Source organism: Schistocerca serialis, chromosome 4, assembly GCF_023864345.2.
Source record: "Schistocerca serialis cubense isolate TAMUIC-IGC-003099 chromosome 4, iqSchSeri2.2, whole genome shotgun sequence".
In the NCBI taxonomy this organism is placed as follows: domain Eukaryota; kingdom Metazoa; phylum Arthropoda; class Insecta; order Orthoptera; family Acrididae; genus Schistocerca; species Schistocerca serialis.
In genome coordinates, this window is record NC_064641.1 from 741011852 (window position 1) to 741027367 (window position 15516).

Sequence of the window (15516 nt, forward strand, 5' to 3'; positions counted from 1 at the left end):
AAAAATTGATCTTTGAATCAACAAATTTCTTGTCAAGCTGGGCTAATGCTAAAAGATATGCTCAATGTAATAGTATTAAATCAACTAAGGATTGGAAGGAAATATGAAACAGGCAGGACACAAAACAAAATGAGGATTAGAAAAGTTAAGGAGGGAAAAACGTAAGCAAAAGTGTTTGCTGAAACAGTGACAGCAAAATAGAGCTAAAGAAAAGAGTAGGAAATTGATAGAGAGGAGAAACTTGAAGGCATATCAACTGGCTTGTAAATGTCAGAAATTGTGAGAAAAAACGCTAATTTATGAAGTTCTGAGTGTCATGAGACACAATCAGTTGTGTGTACGTTGCAGTAGTTATTCAGAGATGGAGATGCCTGAAGAAGACAGCGTAGCATGCAGGACTGCATCAAACCACCTCAGACTTCAGTTTAGATCATAACAAAAACACAACTCTGAAGAAATATGCTACTCAGAATGTCCAGTGACTGAGCACATCAACACAAGAAACAGCAAATGAAGGCTGAAGTGCAATATGGTATCCATGAATCTTCCATTGGTTGCTGCTGCTGTTAATTTGTTATCAATGATGGTAAGTAACTGCATAAAAGTAATTGAATTACATGTAATTATAGCTTTCCATGTAATTTTCCTTGTAATTGGTGCACATCAGAAAATGTAATTTGTACTTTTAATTTACTTATTTGAATAAAATAGTAATCATTACAACATTGGAATCATTACTTTGTAACAGTCATAAGTTGTTCTCTCTCGCACATATCTTGCGGGCGATGAAAAACATCTCATATATATATATATTTTTTTTCTTTAGCACAACCTTTATTCATTCTTTGTTAAACTTTATAAGTGCTTCGAGGGAAGTTGAGAGTTGTTTGTCTCTTTGATGCACAGCAACACCAGTGAAATAGAAAACAGAGAGAATGCGGTTAGAGTATTTCCATTTCCTTAGTTAAAAAATTATTTTGAGTTAAGTGGTGCACAATGCAAAGAAAGTATAATGGTAAAATGTAAGCTCTGACGGAGAAATAAATTTCTGAACTCTGCTGGGAGTTCAGCATCTAATTTAAAGAAGCATATACAGGTAAGCAACTACAATCTGAAAATTTATTATGTAATATTAAAGTTACAAATTGAAACAAGTGTACATACATGCCACATTTCCAAGAGACCTAAGGAAACAATACAACTATAAATGTTACTATATTATGAATACTGAGTACTATTTATTACAGCACAAATATAACAAACGGTAAAATATAACCTTTTTTGATTAATAATCACACAACCTTTGTCTCCACTGCAGAGGATTCATCCAACAAAGTTATTTGAAATGGGACAATTCCTGCAATGAGCGAAGAAATGAAGTCTTGTCTTCTGACTGAAAGTACAGGTGCAAAGAAAACACAATCTACACTTTCCCTCACAAATAACACTACCCACCATAGCACTGTCGAAAAGCTAGTTTTAGATTTTGTCTGCCATTCTCTTCAGCCTTTTTCAGTGGTAGAAGCATTGTTCATAAATTTGATGCAGTCTCTGGCACCAAATAGTATAGCAATGTGTAGGAGAACTGTACCTGCATGACCGAAGCAAAGGTACAATAACCAAAAAAGAGACTCTTAGAGCAGCTATCAAGAGTTAATGCTGTTACAACCACAGCAGATTACTAGACAAATTTTAGTAGAGCTTTCCTGGGGATTACCGTGCACTAGCTCAATGAAGAGACACTAGGCAGAAAATTTGCAATGCTTACCATAAAAAAAGATTGTGGGATACCATACATAAGATTCTGGCTGTTGCAATTGAGAGCCGACATAACAAGTGGTGTCTTGTGTAACAGACAATAGCAGCAATTTTGTCAAGGTTTTCACATAGGTTAATTTAATCTTTGTTTTCTTTTTTCTTCATACATAACATTTCTGATGTCATTCTACAAATATCAATTTTCTATTTGTTTCTTTTAAGGATATTAGAAATGAAACATGGTGAGAGCGAAGTTGCAGCATTTGATGGACTGGAAGAGATAAGAGTTTTTTCAAGTAGCACTCATTCTTGGTGTGGGTGTGAATCACCTCGTCAGTGGTGTGGTATGCATACACTTATCCTGATAGCAGAACAGGCTTCATCTTGCTAGATAAGGAGCTAACCCCAGCAGCATTTTGATCTCAGCCCTAACATTTTCCTGATGGAAGAACTTCAGAAGGAAAGTGCTATTTCTTTCTCTAAGGAACAACTACTTACAACCTTTAGAATGGAGTACGGCAAAACATCGTCTCCCAGAATAAAGCGATTAAGCAGCTATGTCCTTAACTTCCTCACACTGTCCCTGGAATCAGTCTTGTTACCAGACTTCCCAATAAATATGGTATTTTCGTGATACGTGTACAGCTCAGGTGTAGACAGCCTGCCACATTGCAGCAGAGCAGCTGAAGCTACAATTTTAACACAGCCATTCTATTCTGCCAACTTAACAGTTACACAGTAGTTAAACAGGAGTTGAAGAAGGAAACAGAGTGATATGCAACTCAAATTGGATCTAATTGAACTTTCTCATAAATTTAGTAGCACAGCTTATATTCCAGATTTACTTCTTACTATAATCGCGCGTAAAAAGTTTAGGTGCTGACTATATTTGTACAAATATGGTACATCTATTAAATGTCTTTTTTTTTTCATGTTTCTTGTTGCTGTTGTGAGAATGCCCAGTCTTTCTCATTCAGACCACTAGTCATCAAGGTCCAGGTAGTGCAGCTTCACCTTTCTTTTGGCCACAATAAAATCAGTGAGTGATGCCTGTTGAACAATGTACCAATCACTACATGTGAAAAAGCAATTGGGTAAAGTGGACCTGAATGGACTGGGGTGGGGGATGTTGGATTCTTTTGTTTTGTATGTTAATCAATCTGTTCTCTTTTAATACATTTTATATTTGCTCCATTCAGCCTTTCCTTTATTATTTTCTTTTTACATTTGAACATTAACCAACCCAATTGAAAAATAATTGTAATTTGTAATTGTAACAGAGTACCAAGTTTGCCAACTAGCTGTAATTGATCCAACTACTTTTTTGAGTACTTTTGTCAACAAATGGTTCAAATGGCTCTGAGCACTATGGGACTTAACTGCTGTGATCATCAGTCCCCTAGAACTTAGAACTACTTAAACCTAACTAACCTAAGGACATCACACACATCGATGCCCGAGGCAGGATTCGAACCTGCGACTGTAGCGGTTGCGCAGTTCCAGACTGTAGCGCCTAGAACCGCTCGGCCACTCCGGCCGGCTTTTGTCAACACTCGTCATTATCGTTGGCCATAACCAGTTGGGTGACAGTATAAAGTAACACCTGAAAATAGCTCAATCTTATGATCTTGACCGTCCCAAATATTTGGCTGTTTTTTCTGAATGTGTGACAATTTTTAAGCTGGTGGATAGAGTGAGACATGACAGCACAGCTTAAACGTAAACATTATTATGTTTACCATCACTTTTATCATAAATGTTTTGCTATTTTTCTTTTATATATCACGAATTCTGAGGTGGTGGTTAGGTTGGTTTGTAATAACTCAGCTTAAATTGCTACGAGTGAAGCAAAATACCAGCTAACTTCATTTATGAAGCATAGGAAAATATGCATGAGCTATGTGATTGGCTACAAACATCCGTCTGTTCTGTTCTCATCATTTATCACTCAAACTGTTAACAACAGCAGCGTGCAATGGAAAATCCACAGACACCATAAGTGCATTTTTACCCAAATGATCATTTATCCCACTGACTATCACTAATTAGCACATTAACATCAGAAAATAGTAATAACATCATAAAACTATTAGGAACTAATGAAATATTTTATAGTTTAATATGATACAGCAAAATATACTTTGCTTTCTCTCATATTACACTTAATGGTGTCACATTCAGGACAAGTGGAGGTTCAAATCCCTATCCACATTTAAGTTTTCAAGGCTTACCTTGATCAGTTAAAATAAGCAGATGGATGGTTCTTCTGAAAAGGACACAGCTGATTTCCTTCCTCGTTCTTGGTGGGTGAAAAATCATTAACTTAGTTGCAAAAATATACTCAAGAGCACATACACAAAGAAAATAAGTGATGTTGAGGAATGAGCATAAACTGGTCATAAAATTGACAACTGCTGCAAAAATTTGCATTTGAAAAATCTTGCCTCATGTAAATACATAGCTTACAAATTTCTTTTCAAGCCTGCAGTGTAATCAAAAAGCTGAGGGTTGGTAAATTCTCCTCTCATGTCTAATACATAATGAATATAATTTCCTTTCACTTTGATTGGCAGCTGCCCTTTAGCACTCCCGCGGCTAGCTGGACAACTGACCTGCACAAAACAAAAATTGAAGCTTATAAATTACCAGTAGAAATAAATGTCAAACATTAGAAAAGTAATATATATTCTCTATCATCTAATGAACTTAGAGCAATGTCAAAATACTTTTTATTAGTATTAACCACAAAACAATCACACAGTATGTCACAGACGAAGCAACTTTGCAGAAAATTGGTGTGTCTCTTATGTAATGTACTTAAACAAAACACAACTGGGCCACCAAGGATACTGCAGTAGCATATGTAACATTCAACATAATTCATTTAAAATGTTCACTGGTTAAATTAAGTATGTTGTTAGATTCAAGCCAAGTTATGTAGTGAGTGTACCCAAACACCACAATTAACACAACTTCCTTTCAAATATGAAAAACTATGAATGCTATGTCACTGTGCAGCACAACAGAATGCAAATTTAAACAGGTCTCAGTTCTTTCATCAAACTCACAACTATTGTTCCCATAATGTATTGTTAAATAAACATGTAGACAGTAACCATTTAACATAACGAAGGAAGCTGCAGTATTCTCTCCCCCCCCCCCCCCCCTCCTTTTCCTCCTTCCTCAACATACCAGCTCTTCTATTAATTTCACTGTGTTAAACATAGTTCACGAAAGGTCAAATATTTTGAAGCAGTTTGACAACAGTTAAATTATCCACACAGTTTCTAACTGCAACTTCACTCTGTCAGTGTATTTCTTGACTCATTCTTCATCCCTTGGGGTTCTCCTTCATAACAAATTCTACAAAATGAATTAATGAACAGTGATTAATGTCGTATGCTAGTGTTCTGAGCAAAACCACAATAACATAGTTCATAGTTACTTTCTCCACTTTTTCCTCCCAAAACTTTGGAAAACAGTTCATTCAACTTGAAATGACATGGTTGCGAAATACTGCCAAATGTTATCTCCAGCAGCTACAAAAATATCAAATGAACACTTTAGGCTGTATCTATGCACACAGTTGATTATAACCCAAATCAAATTTACGACCTCTAATATGACAGTTTTGCACAAAGTTACTGAAGAATTCCCTTTATTTCAGACAGCATCAAAACAAATTCAATATGTGTAACATTTTTATCAGTGCCATTCTAGATAAATGGCAAACAGCACAATTTATCCAAAATAAGCTAAATAACAACTTACTGAGTTTACAGTAAGAGTACAAATTCAGACTCAAAGGGGCATTTGGATACAGTTCCAAAAGTACACCCCAGGAATGACCACGAAAGACTTTACCAACCCCCCCCCCCCCCCCCCCACACACACACACAATATCCTGATGGAATTCTAGCAGCTGACTCAATGTGTTTTATGACAGTTGTTTGAGAGGGAGGCAGGGGTGGGGGAGGTGAGCACAGCTGTCTGGACGAGCTATGCAACTTTGTTAATATGTGGCAGCATCTCTAAAAGTATGAGAAATCTTGAGTGCAGGTCAGCCAGCCAGAAGTTCTGACCACACAGTGGAAAAAAAACTGACCGCTTAAGTGAACATGGGAGGGCAGCTTCCATGACAAAAGAGAAATTCTAAACAAAAACTAAACTAAACAACAAGTGACAGAGAGGCTAGTCATATGATTTTAAAGAAAAAAAATTGATGAGCGGATCAGTAAATATGTGCCCTCACTATGAGACTTAGTTTTCAAGTTATTTAATTAATGTTAAATGTATTAGATATAAAATGATCTATAAAATTAACTCACTAATGCATGAAGGGAGCCATACAAACGTAGTGTCAGTTGATAGTCTCAGTGAGTACTATCAAATTGTTAAAGTACATTTTTTGTGAATAATATGCATTTTAAATTACATGCCAAAATGTATATTTCGCACATGGAAAAGTGAATTTTCACTTAAATAAAACATGAAACAGTGGTAACATTGGTAAACAGATGTCATTAGAGCTGCACGACTGTAATAGTTTAATTGTTTGATATTTATTAATGGTTTAATGACACAAAATATTGTCCATTGAACAAAGACACTAAATGTGGCAAAACCAATAAAGCCACATACAAACAATAAGCAGCACTGAAAAGCTGATGAAATTTGCATCCAGATTCATGTGTAATACATATATATATACCATTAAATTTATAGTTTTCAGAAGCTGAAGTGTAGAATCTCAACTCAAGTCAGTGCAAGGCTATAACAGCTGCAATTATCACGCAGGACACTTTGTATTCAGGAGTGAGATGGAGTGGAGTTCATAAACAGACAGTACGTATGTGCAGCTGGACATCACCTAGTGTCTATCAGGAATATTTTCTAAATATCTGGTAGCGCTGCTGTAAAAATTTCACATACGATGATCACAAGGCCTCTGAAATATTTTTGACTCATTTGGACTTACAAAAAACCAACACTGGGCGAGCCGGGTGGTTGGGAGATGTAGTATTTCACATCTGACTGTCTCAAAGACTTTGAAATATTTTCAGCATGAGGACTCAGTATAATTTTGGGTTAGGCAACTAAATCTAAACTTTAGAAAACTCTTCTGGAGTTAAACAACGGAAAATCCAGGTTGGGATGTAAACTATGTAAGGAAAGATAGATTGCTACTTACCATAAAGATGATACGTTAAGTTGCAGACAGGCACAATTAAAAGACACTTACAAAAAAGCTTTCAGCCACAGCCTTTGTCAGAACAAAAAAGAGACACATGTACCATTCACTCACACAAGCAAGTACACCTCATGCACACCAGACTGCCAACTCCAGCAGCTCTGACTGGTCCGAGCCACCAAAGTGGGTCATCATGTGTGTGTGAGATGTAATGGCTTGTGTGAATGAATGGCATTTGTCTCTCTTTTTTGTTCTGACGAAGACTACGGTCGAAAGATTATGTGTGTTATGTAATTGTGGCTGTCAGCCACTTAACGTGTCATCTTTATTTAAGTGGCAAGCTTCTGGAGTTACCTTTGAGACAGAAGCAACTTTAAATATTTTTTGTGGGTTTTCGAAAGTTTAAGCAAATACATGATGCTGGTCAGCTTATTTAGACCACCACATTGACAAATTATTTAAATGTCAAATGACTGTGAATAGTGTAAAGGGGTATTTTAGTTTGTTGCTACAAACTTAGTTTTTTAAAAAATTAAAAACACTGTGTGACATGAACATTACTTCACCGCAGATTCCTGCATGTCTTAAACTTTTAACTAATTTCATTTACATTTAATGCAACAGATGCATTGGTGACCCCTGCACAGTGAAGTAGCCAACAATTTGAAATCCAACCACGTGTTAGGAGGCCCTAACAACAGTGTTTTTTTCTTGCTTTTATTCAATTTTTTTGTTCATGCAGATGTACGTGGTGGCTCACAAGTTGATCTATGGTGGAAGAAACAGTGATTAACTTCATCACTGGACAATTATTTACAGACAGGAATCAGCATGGAGAGCAGTGTGAACATTCATTATTACTTTACATTGCCTAACTTATCCCACAACGTCGCAAGATGTAACTATGAATAACTGCTTCTGTGGTCACAGAAAACTGAATAACTGTTGCAATCATGTGACATGGACAGGTAACTTATTATTATTATTATATTGCAATGTGCCATTAAAAGTTATGACAGAGTGATGTCTCTCAGTGGATTATAAGTGAATGACGTAGTTATGGCCTTGATGCGAGACCGAACAAAATGTTTACCGGCTGTGAATTAAGCATAAGATAAAATGAAATAACCCTAGTTAGACACTTGCTGAGGACTCTAGCAACTGAGATCAGAACATATGGGAGTAGTAGACACTGGACGGTAAGTCTCCCCTGACCCGAGGTTCTGGGTGGCTTTTCCGAACTCTACTTGTCTTCCTAAACTTCTCCAGTCTTTTTCCTTCACCCTTCTTCCTTCCCCTTCAACACTTCTGCCAGAAGAATGAGCCACTGGCTCCAAAGCTTGCATACGTACAACCTTTTTTTTATATTTGTGTGTTCTCTTGCTGTTGATTGGTGAGTAGATTCTTCATCTATCCAGTTACACTGATTCTCAAAAATTAATTACTTTCATTGTTATAATAGATACTGTAGCACTGGAATACAATATTTCGTAATCTTAAGTCATTTCAGTGTATTCTTGGTATTTTGAAAACTACATACAAAGTTTTCATATCTCGAAAAGTAGTCCAATCAATGAATACAAACTACGACAAAAAAATCTCTATGAAGACTTCATGGTCGTAACATCACTACTGAGAGGTATAAGATACATGGTCACACATTTATTCTACAGCTTGCTAGGTAAGGCTGCTCCAACAATGACCCATTAGGCAACGGTTCCCTTGCCCATTCATCACTGCAACCGGAGGAAGGTGCAGGTGCTGTTGGCAACTCACTAGACGACTGCATGGCATGTGACTTATGCACGTACGAACTCCTTGTCCACCCCAGCCCGTCTGGTCTCGGCCAATGGAATACAGCTGTGTACACTACAATCAGCCTGTGAGACCGCCTGCATGTCAGCATGTGCTTACCTCCTGTGCTCATGCCAGTCAGCTGGCCCAAGCACACATGCAAGTTGGAACTGTCTGTGCACGATGTACAAAATGACTTTTGACTAATGCAGTGGAGTTTAAGACAGAATTTTAAGAACTTTCTGTCCGGCAACTCTTTCTACTCCACTGAAGAATATCTTCCCAGAATCTCTTATAATTGATATTGTAGCACTGGACTATCACATTTCACAATCTTAAGTCATTCCATTGTATTGCACTTAAATAAAATGCACGCCCTTGACTTCTTTTCAAATCCCAGAGACATCTCTCCAACAGCTTCATGGATTGTGAGAAATGTTTTATAATGTAATAGGCTTAATACAAAGCTTAAAATATAAGTAGTCCATTTCCAAACTTACATAAAGATAGTGGTTATTTTGCAGCAGTTATTACTAATTAACTACCACTCCAATGTTAAAAAACAGAACTTACATTTGCAAGATCCACTGTACGTGAAATATTCCTTCCAAATGGTCCATGTGTAACAATTGTTACGCTCCTTCCCCCTTTCCGTAATATAAGATACTTAACTGATTTTGCTGTATACAAGCAAGTGGTTGTCATCAAAGTTAAACCTGGCAGGAAAAGTAAAGACTGAATTGCAAACAAAAGATCATTACTACATATCTAAGTCAAACTATGCTACTCAACAGCTGAAAACTGTCACTGTCAGACACATTTACAAGAAACAGATGTCAGTCTTCAATATTCAGAATTTTAAAACAATATTTTTCATTAAGGGAGCAACATCTACACCTACCTCAAATTATACTAGTAGTTGTATGGAATGTGGTAAGTAGCCTGCAGTGGCAGTTTCTGCCTTTTAGTGTACAAGTTGACTTTTATGGATCAAGAGGAATGTTCGATACGAGTCATCAGGTTTGGCCTGTGACATATGTTAACAGCTGCTTTCACATCATCTTCTTGTGGATATATTCATGGCTGTATTGTTAGTTTCCAAAGCCAATGAATATGGGGGAAAAAAATAACAGCTTGTGGTGACAGATTGATCTGTATAGCTTAGCCCAAGGTATAGGTTAGGTTGGAAGGTAACTGTTTGGTTGTGAGTTGACGAAGCTAACAAATGTGATACTAAAAAGAACCTAGTTCTGGTGACTGATCTATAGCTTCAAGCAAGATTTAGATCAGGCTGGAAGGTGACAGTTTGGTTGTGATAGGCCTACTTAAAAAAAGAAGGAAAAAGGACTGGTTGTGGTGACAGACAGATTTGTCACCTTGCCTGTTTGAAAAAAATTGCCATTAACATCAATTTACAGCCACCATATTGTTTTTACAGCATTTGTTGCTTGTTTCCTATGCCAATGACCAAAGCTGATGCCTCTTTTTGAATATTCCTCTAGGCTATATCTGACTTGCAGCACATCCCTGAACGCTCTTCTTCAGGGTGTGATAGCTATGAAACATGATTTGTGGATGGATGAATCTACCACTCCTTCCCTCATGTGAGGTTTCACAAAATAAACGCAACTGCACATACTGTTAAATAACTATTTGTCCCTGTGTGTTAATGAGTTTCTATGTCTTCCACCAGTGAAGCTGTAAGCTCACATTAATTTTTTTTTTTACTCTGACCAGATGAATAGTAGGCAAAGGGCCTTTCTATTACTACACCTTAATATTTTTAAGAAATGTACTGTACTTCTTTGGGAAAACTAAACGTGAGAGAATATTTACACAAATCTAAAGTAGTTTATTGTTAATGACACAGCCCAAAAAATGACTTAGCAATGTATCTAAAATCTGTAATATTTGCGTCATTTGGGCATATGCAACGCTATTTGATGAGTCTTCTTTTTCCTCACCTTTATCCCATACCTTCACTGGGTCAGATCTGGCAATGTTAGTGGTTCAGAAGGAAAGGATTGCCGTCCCTGTCCCCACACCTTTCCCACCTCCATTATCTAGAACCTAATCTAAAGCTGGCAAAATTTTGTGTGTGTCACACACACAATAGGGTGTCGAACATACAAAACTTACCAAAAAATTATCTTCTTCAGGTATGCTACTAGTGTGTGACCTCATAACACTCTATTCCTAATAAAATGTTATACAGTCGATTATTTGTCTTCATTAACTGAGACAGATATTAGAAAATGACAAGTTTCTCATAATAATAAACAAATAAGAATGAACTCCAGGAGCCAGAATTTCAGACCCTGGAGATTAGCATGAAAAAATTTACATTAAGCTACCAATTAACAATGATAATAAGAACTTCTATTGGAAACTGACGTTTTAATGAATAGCATTTTCCTAGCAAGTAGTACTGGATGTAGACCTACTTCTGGTGTTGTGAAAATTGAATGTAGTGAAAATTGAATTTTATCGACAGGTTGTGATATTTCTGTATTTCCGTACTTACCTACGAATATAGAAAGTAGAGTAAATCCAAGTCTATATTTCTTCTCTCCTAAATTAACCCTCCTCCAGAAGGGGAGATCTTCATTCACATCCGCATTCACCGGCGCATCTTTCAGTAGTGTATACCCTAAATGAGCAGAATACATCCAGAAACAAAACTGACAGACTGCAAATAAATTAAGAACCGTATACCACCTGGGGTTTAGGTGTCTAAATAATATCACATCCTTCTGAACATCAGTGTTCACTTCATATGGGCGTTTCGCGCTTAAATTGGAGCTTAAATGAAATGATCGTTTTTGTGCACACCAAACGCTTTTTGGACTACAGAGTTTCACAATTATTTCACTTTTAGCGGCCGACGTAAACGCCGGTACTCCTTGTTTACACCAGGATGCGGTATACAGCAGTGGTTTCAACTTCGATGCACAATAATATCTTTTAGAAACACAACAAACATAAGTGGGAAATGTACGCCACGCTGTTGGCCCTAAATAGCACAGTGACATTGCTTTTTTAATACTTTCTTCGAACAATTCCGAAAATACTTATAACCTCAACTTTTGAAGCAACACATATCCCACCCTCGTCTGCATCGATACTCGATGTTTGTTGCAACTTCAGTGGGCGCCACTAACATGTATAATTTTTTTAGTAGCTCCCGTTTCGCTGCATTTTATACAGAATATAAAGAGACACTCAGTTACGCCTATAGGCTAAACAAAACACATCATCATGCGTATTACCGAAGTTCGTAATGATATAAAAAACCGAAAGTTGGTTCGATATCGATATACACATTCAATATATAGAGCGGGCTAATCGAAAGGCTCGTCCACACGCAGCGATCCGTCTGCCCACATTACCTCGTACCGAGCGGGCCACGAATTCGCGCAGGTAAGACGTGTGTACCAACATGGAAATAGAGTTAGAACAAACTAGTTGAAATCTGTGGATAAATATTAGAAATGGATTATAGAAAAAGCATTTTATACAATGCAAGAGTTCTAAATATGCCTATGTTTATTGACAAGTACTATGTCATTTTGATGCTGTACAAGGACGCTAATAAATTGAATTGAATTGAAGATGATCTTGAGTACTAGTTATCTCACATTAAATTTATATATGTGAATACACTGAATATATAATGGACAGTATGGCGGACAATTTTGTATCTTGTTAGACAATAATGATCTAACCATCTCTTACCTAGGGGTTTGGGGGAGTGGTCCCCGCCAGGAGCGTAAGAGCAAGGGGGGCGCAAATTCCAAAGGCTGCCGACGATGACGTAACGGAGCGCCGGGCCGCCCTCTGAAAAAATAACGCTGCGCCGCGGCCAGTCTGGTACGAGAAATTGTGGAAAAATTTGCTACAGAACGGAGAAGAGATAGTAAAGGAAGACGCTCTGATGACGAGAATCCTCTTCGCTTTACTGGGAGGCACTTTTCTCATGTCACTCCAAGTGACCAGTCCAAGAAATGCAAACTATGGCGTAGATGTGCAGTCTGCTCGAAACAGAATGTGCGCCGCGACCGGTATCATCTTTTTAGATAAACTTTTGAAAAATACTACTACTACAACTACTACTACTACTACTAATTTACTCTTGATTTTTTGGCAGTGCTCAGCTAATATATATTACCCAAGCTGAACGTCCTTACTCCATGAACTCTTTTATCAGAGCACGAGAGCACATAACCTTGCAAACCAGTTTTAACATATTCATCTTTCTGCAAATGCATAAAGTGCGATTGTGGTCAGATCCAGTTGACATATTTCTTGTTTAATTGGGCAAGTAAATGTATACTCTATATTTACGGTGAGTAAATATTATTTACTTGTTATGTTAGTTTAAGGCAACAGTTTCAAAATATTACCTTAACAAAGTACCCAGAAAGTCCTATTAGACCTATTTAATAACAATTGTCACATACACCTATAAGCAAGATTCGTTGTTAATATTACTGGTCTCATTAATTTTGCAATGGCAATTGTCATATCAAGTCTTTTTACCTTATTCTTTTATCTCCGCTGAGTCGACAATTTATTTGCAGATTTGAGGTTTTGAAGGAGCATAGATGCTTTTGGCTTAATTTTACTCTCGCCAGGTCAGGGCAATTACGGCTTGCCCAAACGTTTGGGGGTGAGGATTTTAAAGCACGAGGCCTTATGAGAGCAACATAGAACAAGTCTTGCTGAAAGCACCATGTACGCTTTCGGCATTACCTGGTTATCATACTGAGAAATAATTTAGCACTTAAAAGTTCACTGGCAGTGATGACTCGCCTACCTCCCCACCCTGGTCGGCTTTCCATCAGGTTTCAAAATCGCCACCCACCTTCATAGTGGTAGGTGTTTGTGTTAGCTGGTGAGTGGAAGTAACCCAAACTGGACACGCACCCCTGTGTTGTCTGTCGCCAATTCGCAGAAGGACCTCGGTGCTGACACTAATCCTGTCGACTGTGAGGCTGACTGCCCCCCCCCCCCCCCAAAGGTTCGCCGAAGCTGCATTCACAGTTACACGGCCATGCAAAACTCAACAGTTACCAGTTCACCTGTGGCTGTGTAGCAAGAGGAAGCGCTCAGTCGTACATCAAGGAAGGTGAGTCATGTGTTCTGTAATAGCAATATGTTTCCTGTGCTCATGCTCATGGTTCATAAGCAGCTACGATTCATTCACGTTCGAATGAAACTCTTTATTTTGTTTTATCAGGCAGTTAAACATTTTCCCTATTTTTCTCGAAGTAGAATCGCACTAGTTATGATTTGACGCTTCTTATGTATATCTGCTTAACTTATGGACTGGTTTTTTTTTTTTTTTTGCAGTCAATTTTTTGATTTGAAATTCGTAGCAGTAGATAAACCCATTAAAACAATATATACATACCAAAATCTGTGGAAAGTCATGCATATGTCACTATAAGTTTCAATCGACATAGGTGTTGCCAAAAGCGTCCTTATGGAAGATACTAAAATTATGTCTTGTTGTTAACGAGTACATAAAAAACCAGAGTTTAACTTTTGATTATTCAGAATAATATGAACTTATTCATCTACAATGCCAGTCATAAAATTTTTCTTTCTCGCAACTACATTTCATTTACTAAAATTAATAAATATGAGCATAATCGTGTTTGATAATTATAGCACCTTTATTGTTTATTTCAGTAAAATTTGATATGCTATCTAAGGGGATTTAGCTGTTTGCCATATTGTTTATAACAGACGTAACAGTTAAAATTACACATACGATTGAAAAGTATTGAAGATGAAATCAGTTGTTTTATCCTAAATGTCATCACATTCGATAAATATCAAAGTGTCGCTAATTTCATTATAATCTCAGATGAATGTTTTTGATAAAAGGAAGCAGTGTTAAAGAAGCAACTTTGAAGTACGTGCCAAGTAGAAGTGACATATTGATAGTATCTCTGAATTTTTTCCACTGTACTACTATGTGCTGTTTTGCCACACGAGGCACGAAGTGTCCCTTCGTGCATTCCACTGAGACTCCCCAGGTTAATGAAATCCAGCAGAATTTTCTTGCATTTCTCAAAGCGTTTGTATGGAATACAGAACACAGAACGACAACAATAACTTTCTTTAAAACGGAAATAAAGGCTGACGTGTGAAAAATGCTAGATGTTTATTTCTCTCCCTCTCTCTCTCTTGCAGTTTTTCTTTTTTTTTCCTCCAGACATCGATGACCCTTCACAATTTTTTCTGTACGTAAAGCTGGTATCATCAGGCGTGAACCCAAGTTTCTGGTGCATTCACACAGGTAACAATGAACCATCCAGTTTAATAACGGGCATTATTGTGTAAAAAAGTGTCCATAGCAGACGTTGAATGCAAATTCGCCTTTGTATTTTTCACCTTTGATTGAAAGTGTCCTTCTAACGCTCGTTCCGTTTTTAATATCAGATCTACATGCAGTGTGCATTCAAGGTTCACTAAAACTGGCGATACCGCACTAGTCAATTTGCATTCGCAAAACAAGCTTTAAGTACTTCAGTTTCAGTCATATCTAGTTGCAATTTGTTTCTCGATACACATTGTATCTCTCCATGGGAATTTTTTTTAAACAAATAGGCTAACTCTAAATTCTCTAGCTCTTACATCGTTAGTATTGTCTACTCTAAAGCAACATCGTGTGCGCAATGTCGTTTCCCTGGCAATAAAATTTGTTTGAATTCAAAGAAATATAAAAAAATCACGCATTTATTGTGACCGTTATTTCTGATATA

General features: G+C 37.2%; 1 protein-coding gene across 2 annotated transcripts; it reads right to left on the reverse strand.

Moving 5' to 3' along the window:
• Positions 1-936: 936 nt before the first annotated feature.
• On the reverse strand, positions 937-12016 carry LOC126473260 (transmembrane protein 223). 2 transcript variants are annotated; one of them, XR_007586427.1, is made up of 4 exons: positions 11268-12016; positions 9317-9459; positions 3990-4370; positions 937-2808 (listed from the first exon to the last, which is right to left on the reverse strand). XR_007586427.1 is itself a non-coding variant. In XM_050100208.1 (3 exons), the coding sequence occupies exons 1-3, from the start codon at positions 11773-11775 to the stop codon at positions 4221-4223; spliced, it is 801 nt and encodes a 266-aa protein (XP_049956165.1). In that variant the 5' UTR covers positions 11776-12016; the 3' UTR covers positions 937-4220. The 2 variants fall into 2 exon arrangements, 1 of the variants encoding a protein (XP_049956165.1); XM_050100208.1 differs by having other exon boundaries at positions 937-4370.
• Between the last annotated feature and the right edge of the window lie 3500 nt (positions 12017-15516).

Bases quoted from the DNA above. Each gene is read 5' to 3' on its own strand.
- LOC126473260 (XM_050100208.1), bottom strand. From the start codon at position 11,775: ATGTCACTGTGCTATTTAGGGCCAACAGCGTGGCGTACATTTCCCACT. The intron at 9,460-11,267 runs GTAAGTACGGAA...TTTTCCTGCCAG, and splicing joins TCTACTTTCTATATTCGTAG to GTTTAACTTTGATGACAACC. The intron at 4,371-9,316 runs GTAAGTTCTGTT...TGTTTTGTGCAG, and splicing joins GTACAGTGGATCTTGCAAAT to GTCAGTTGTCCAGCTAGCCG.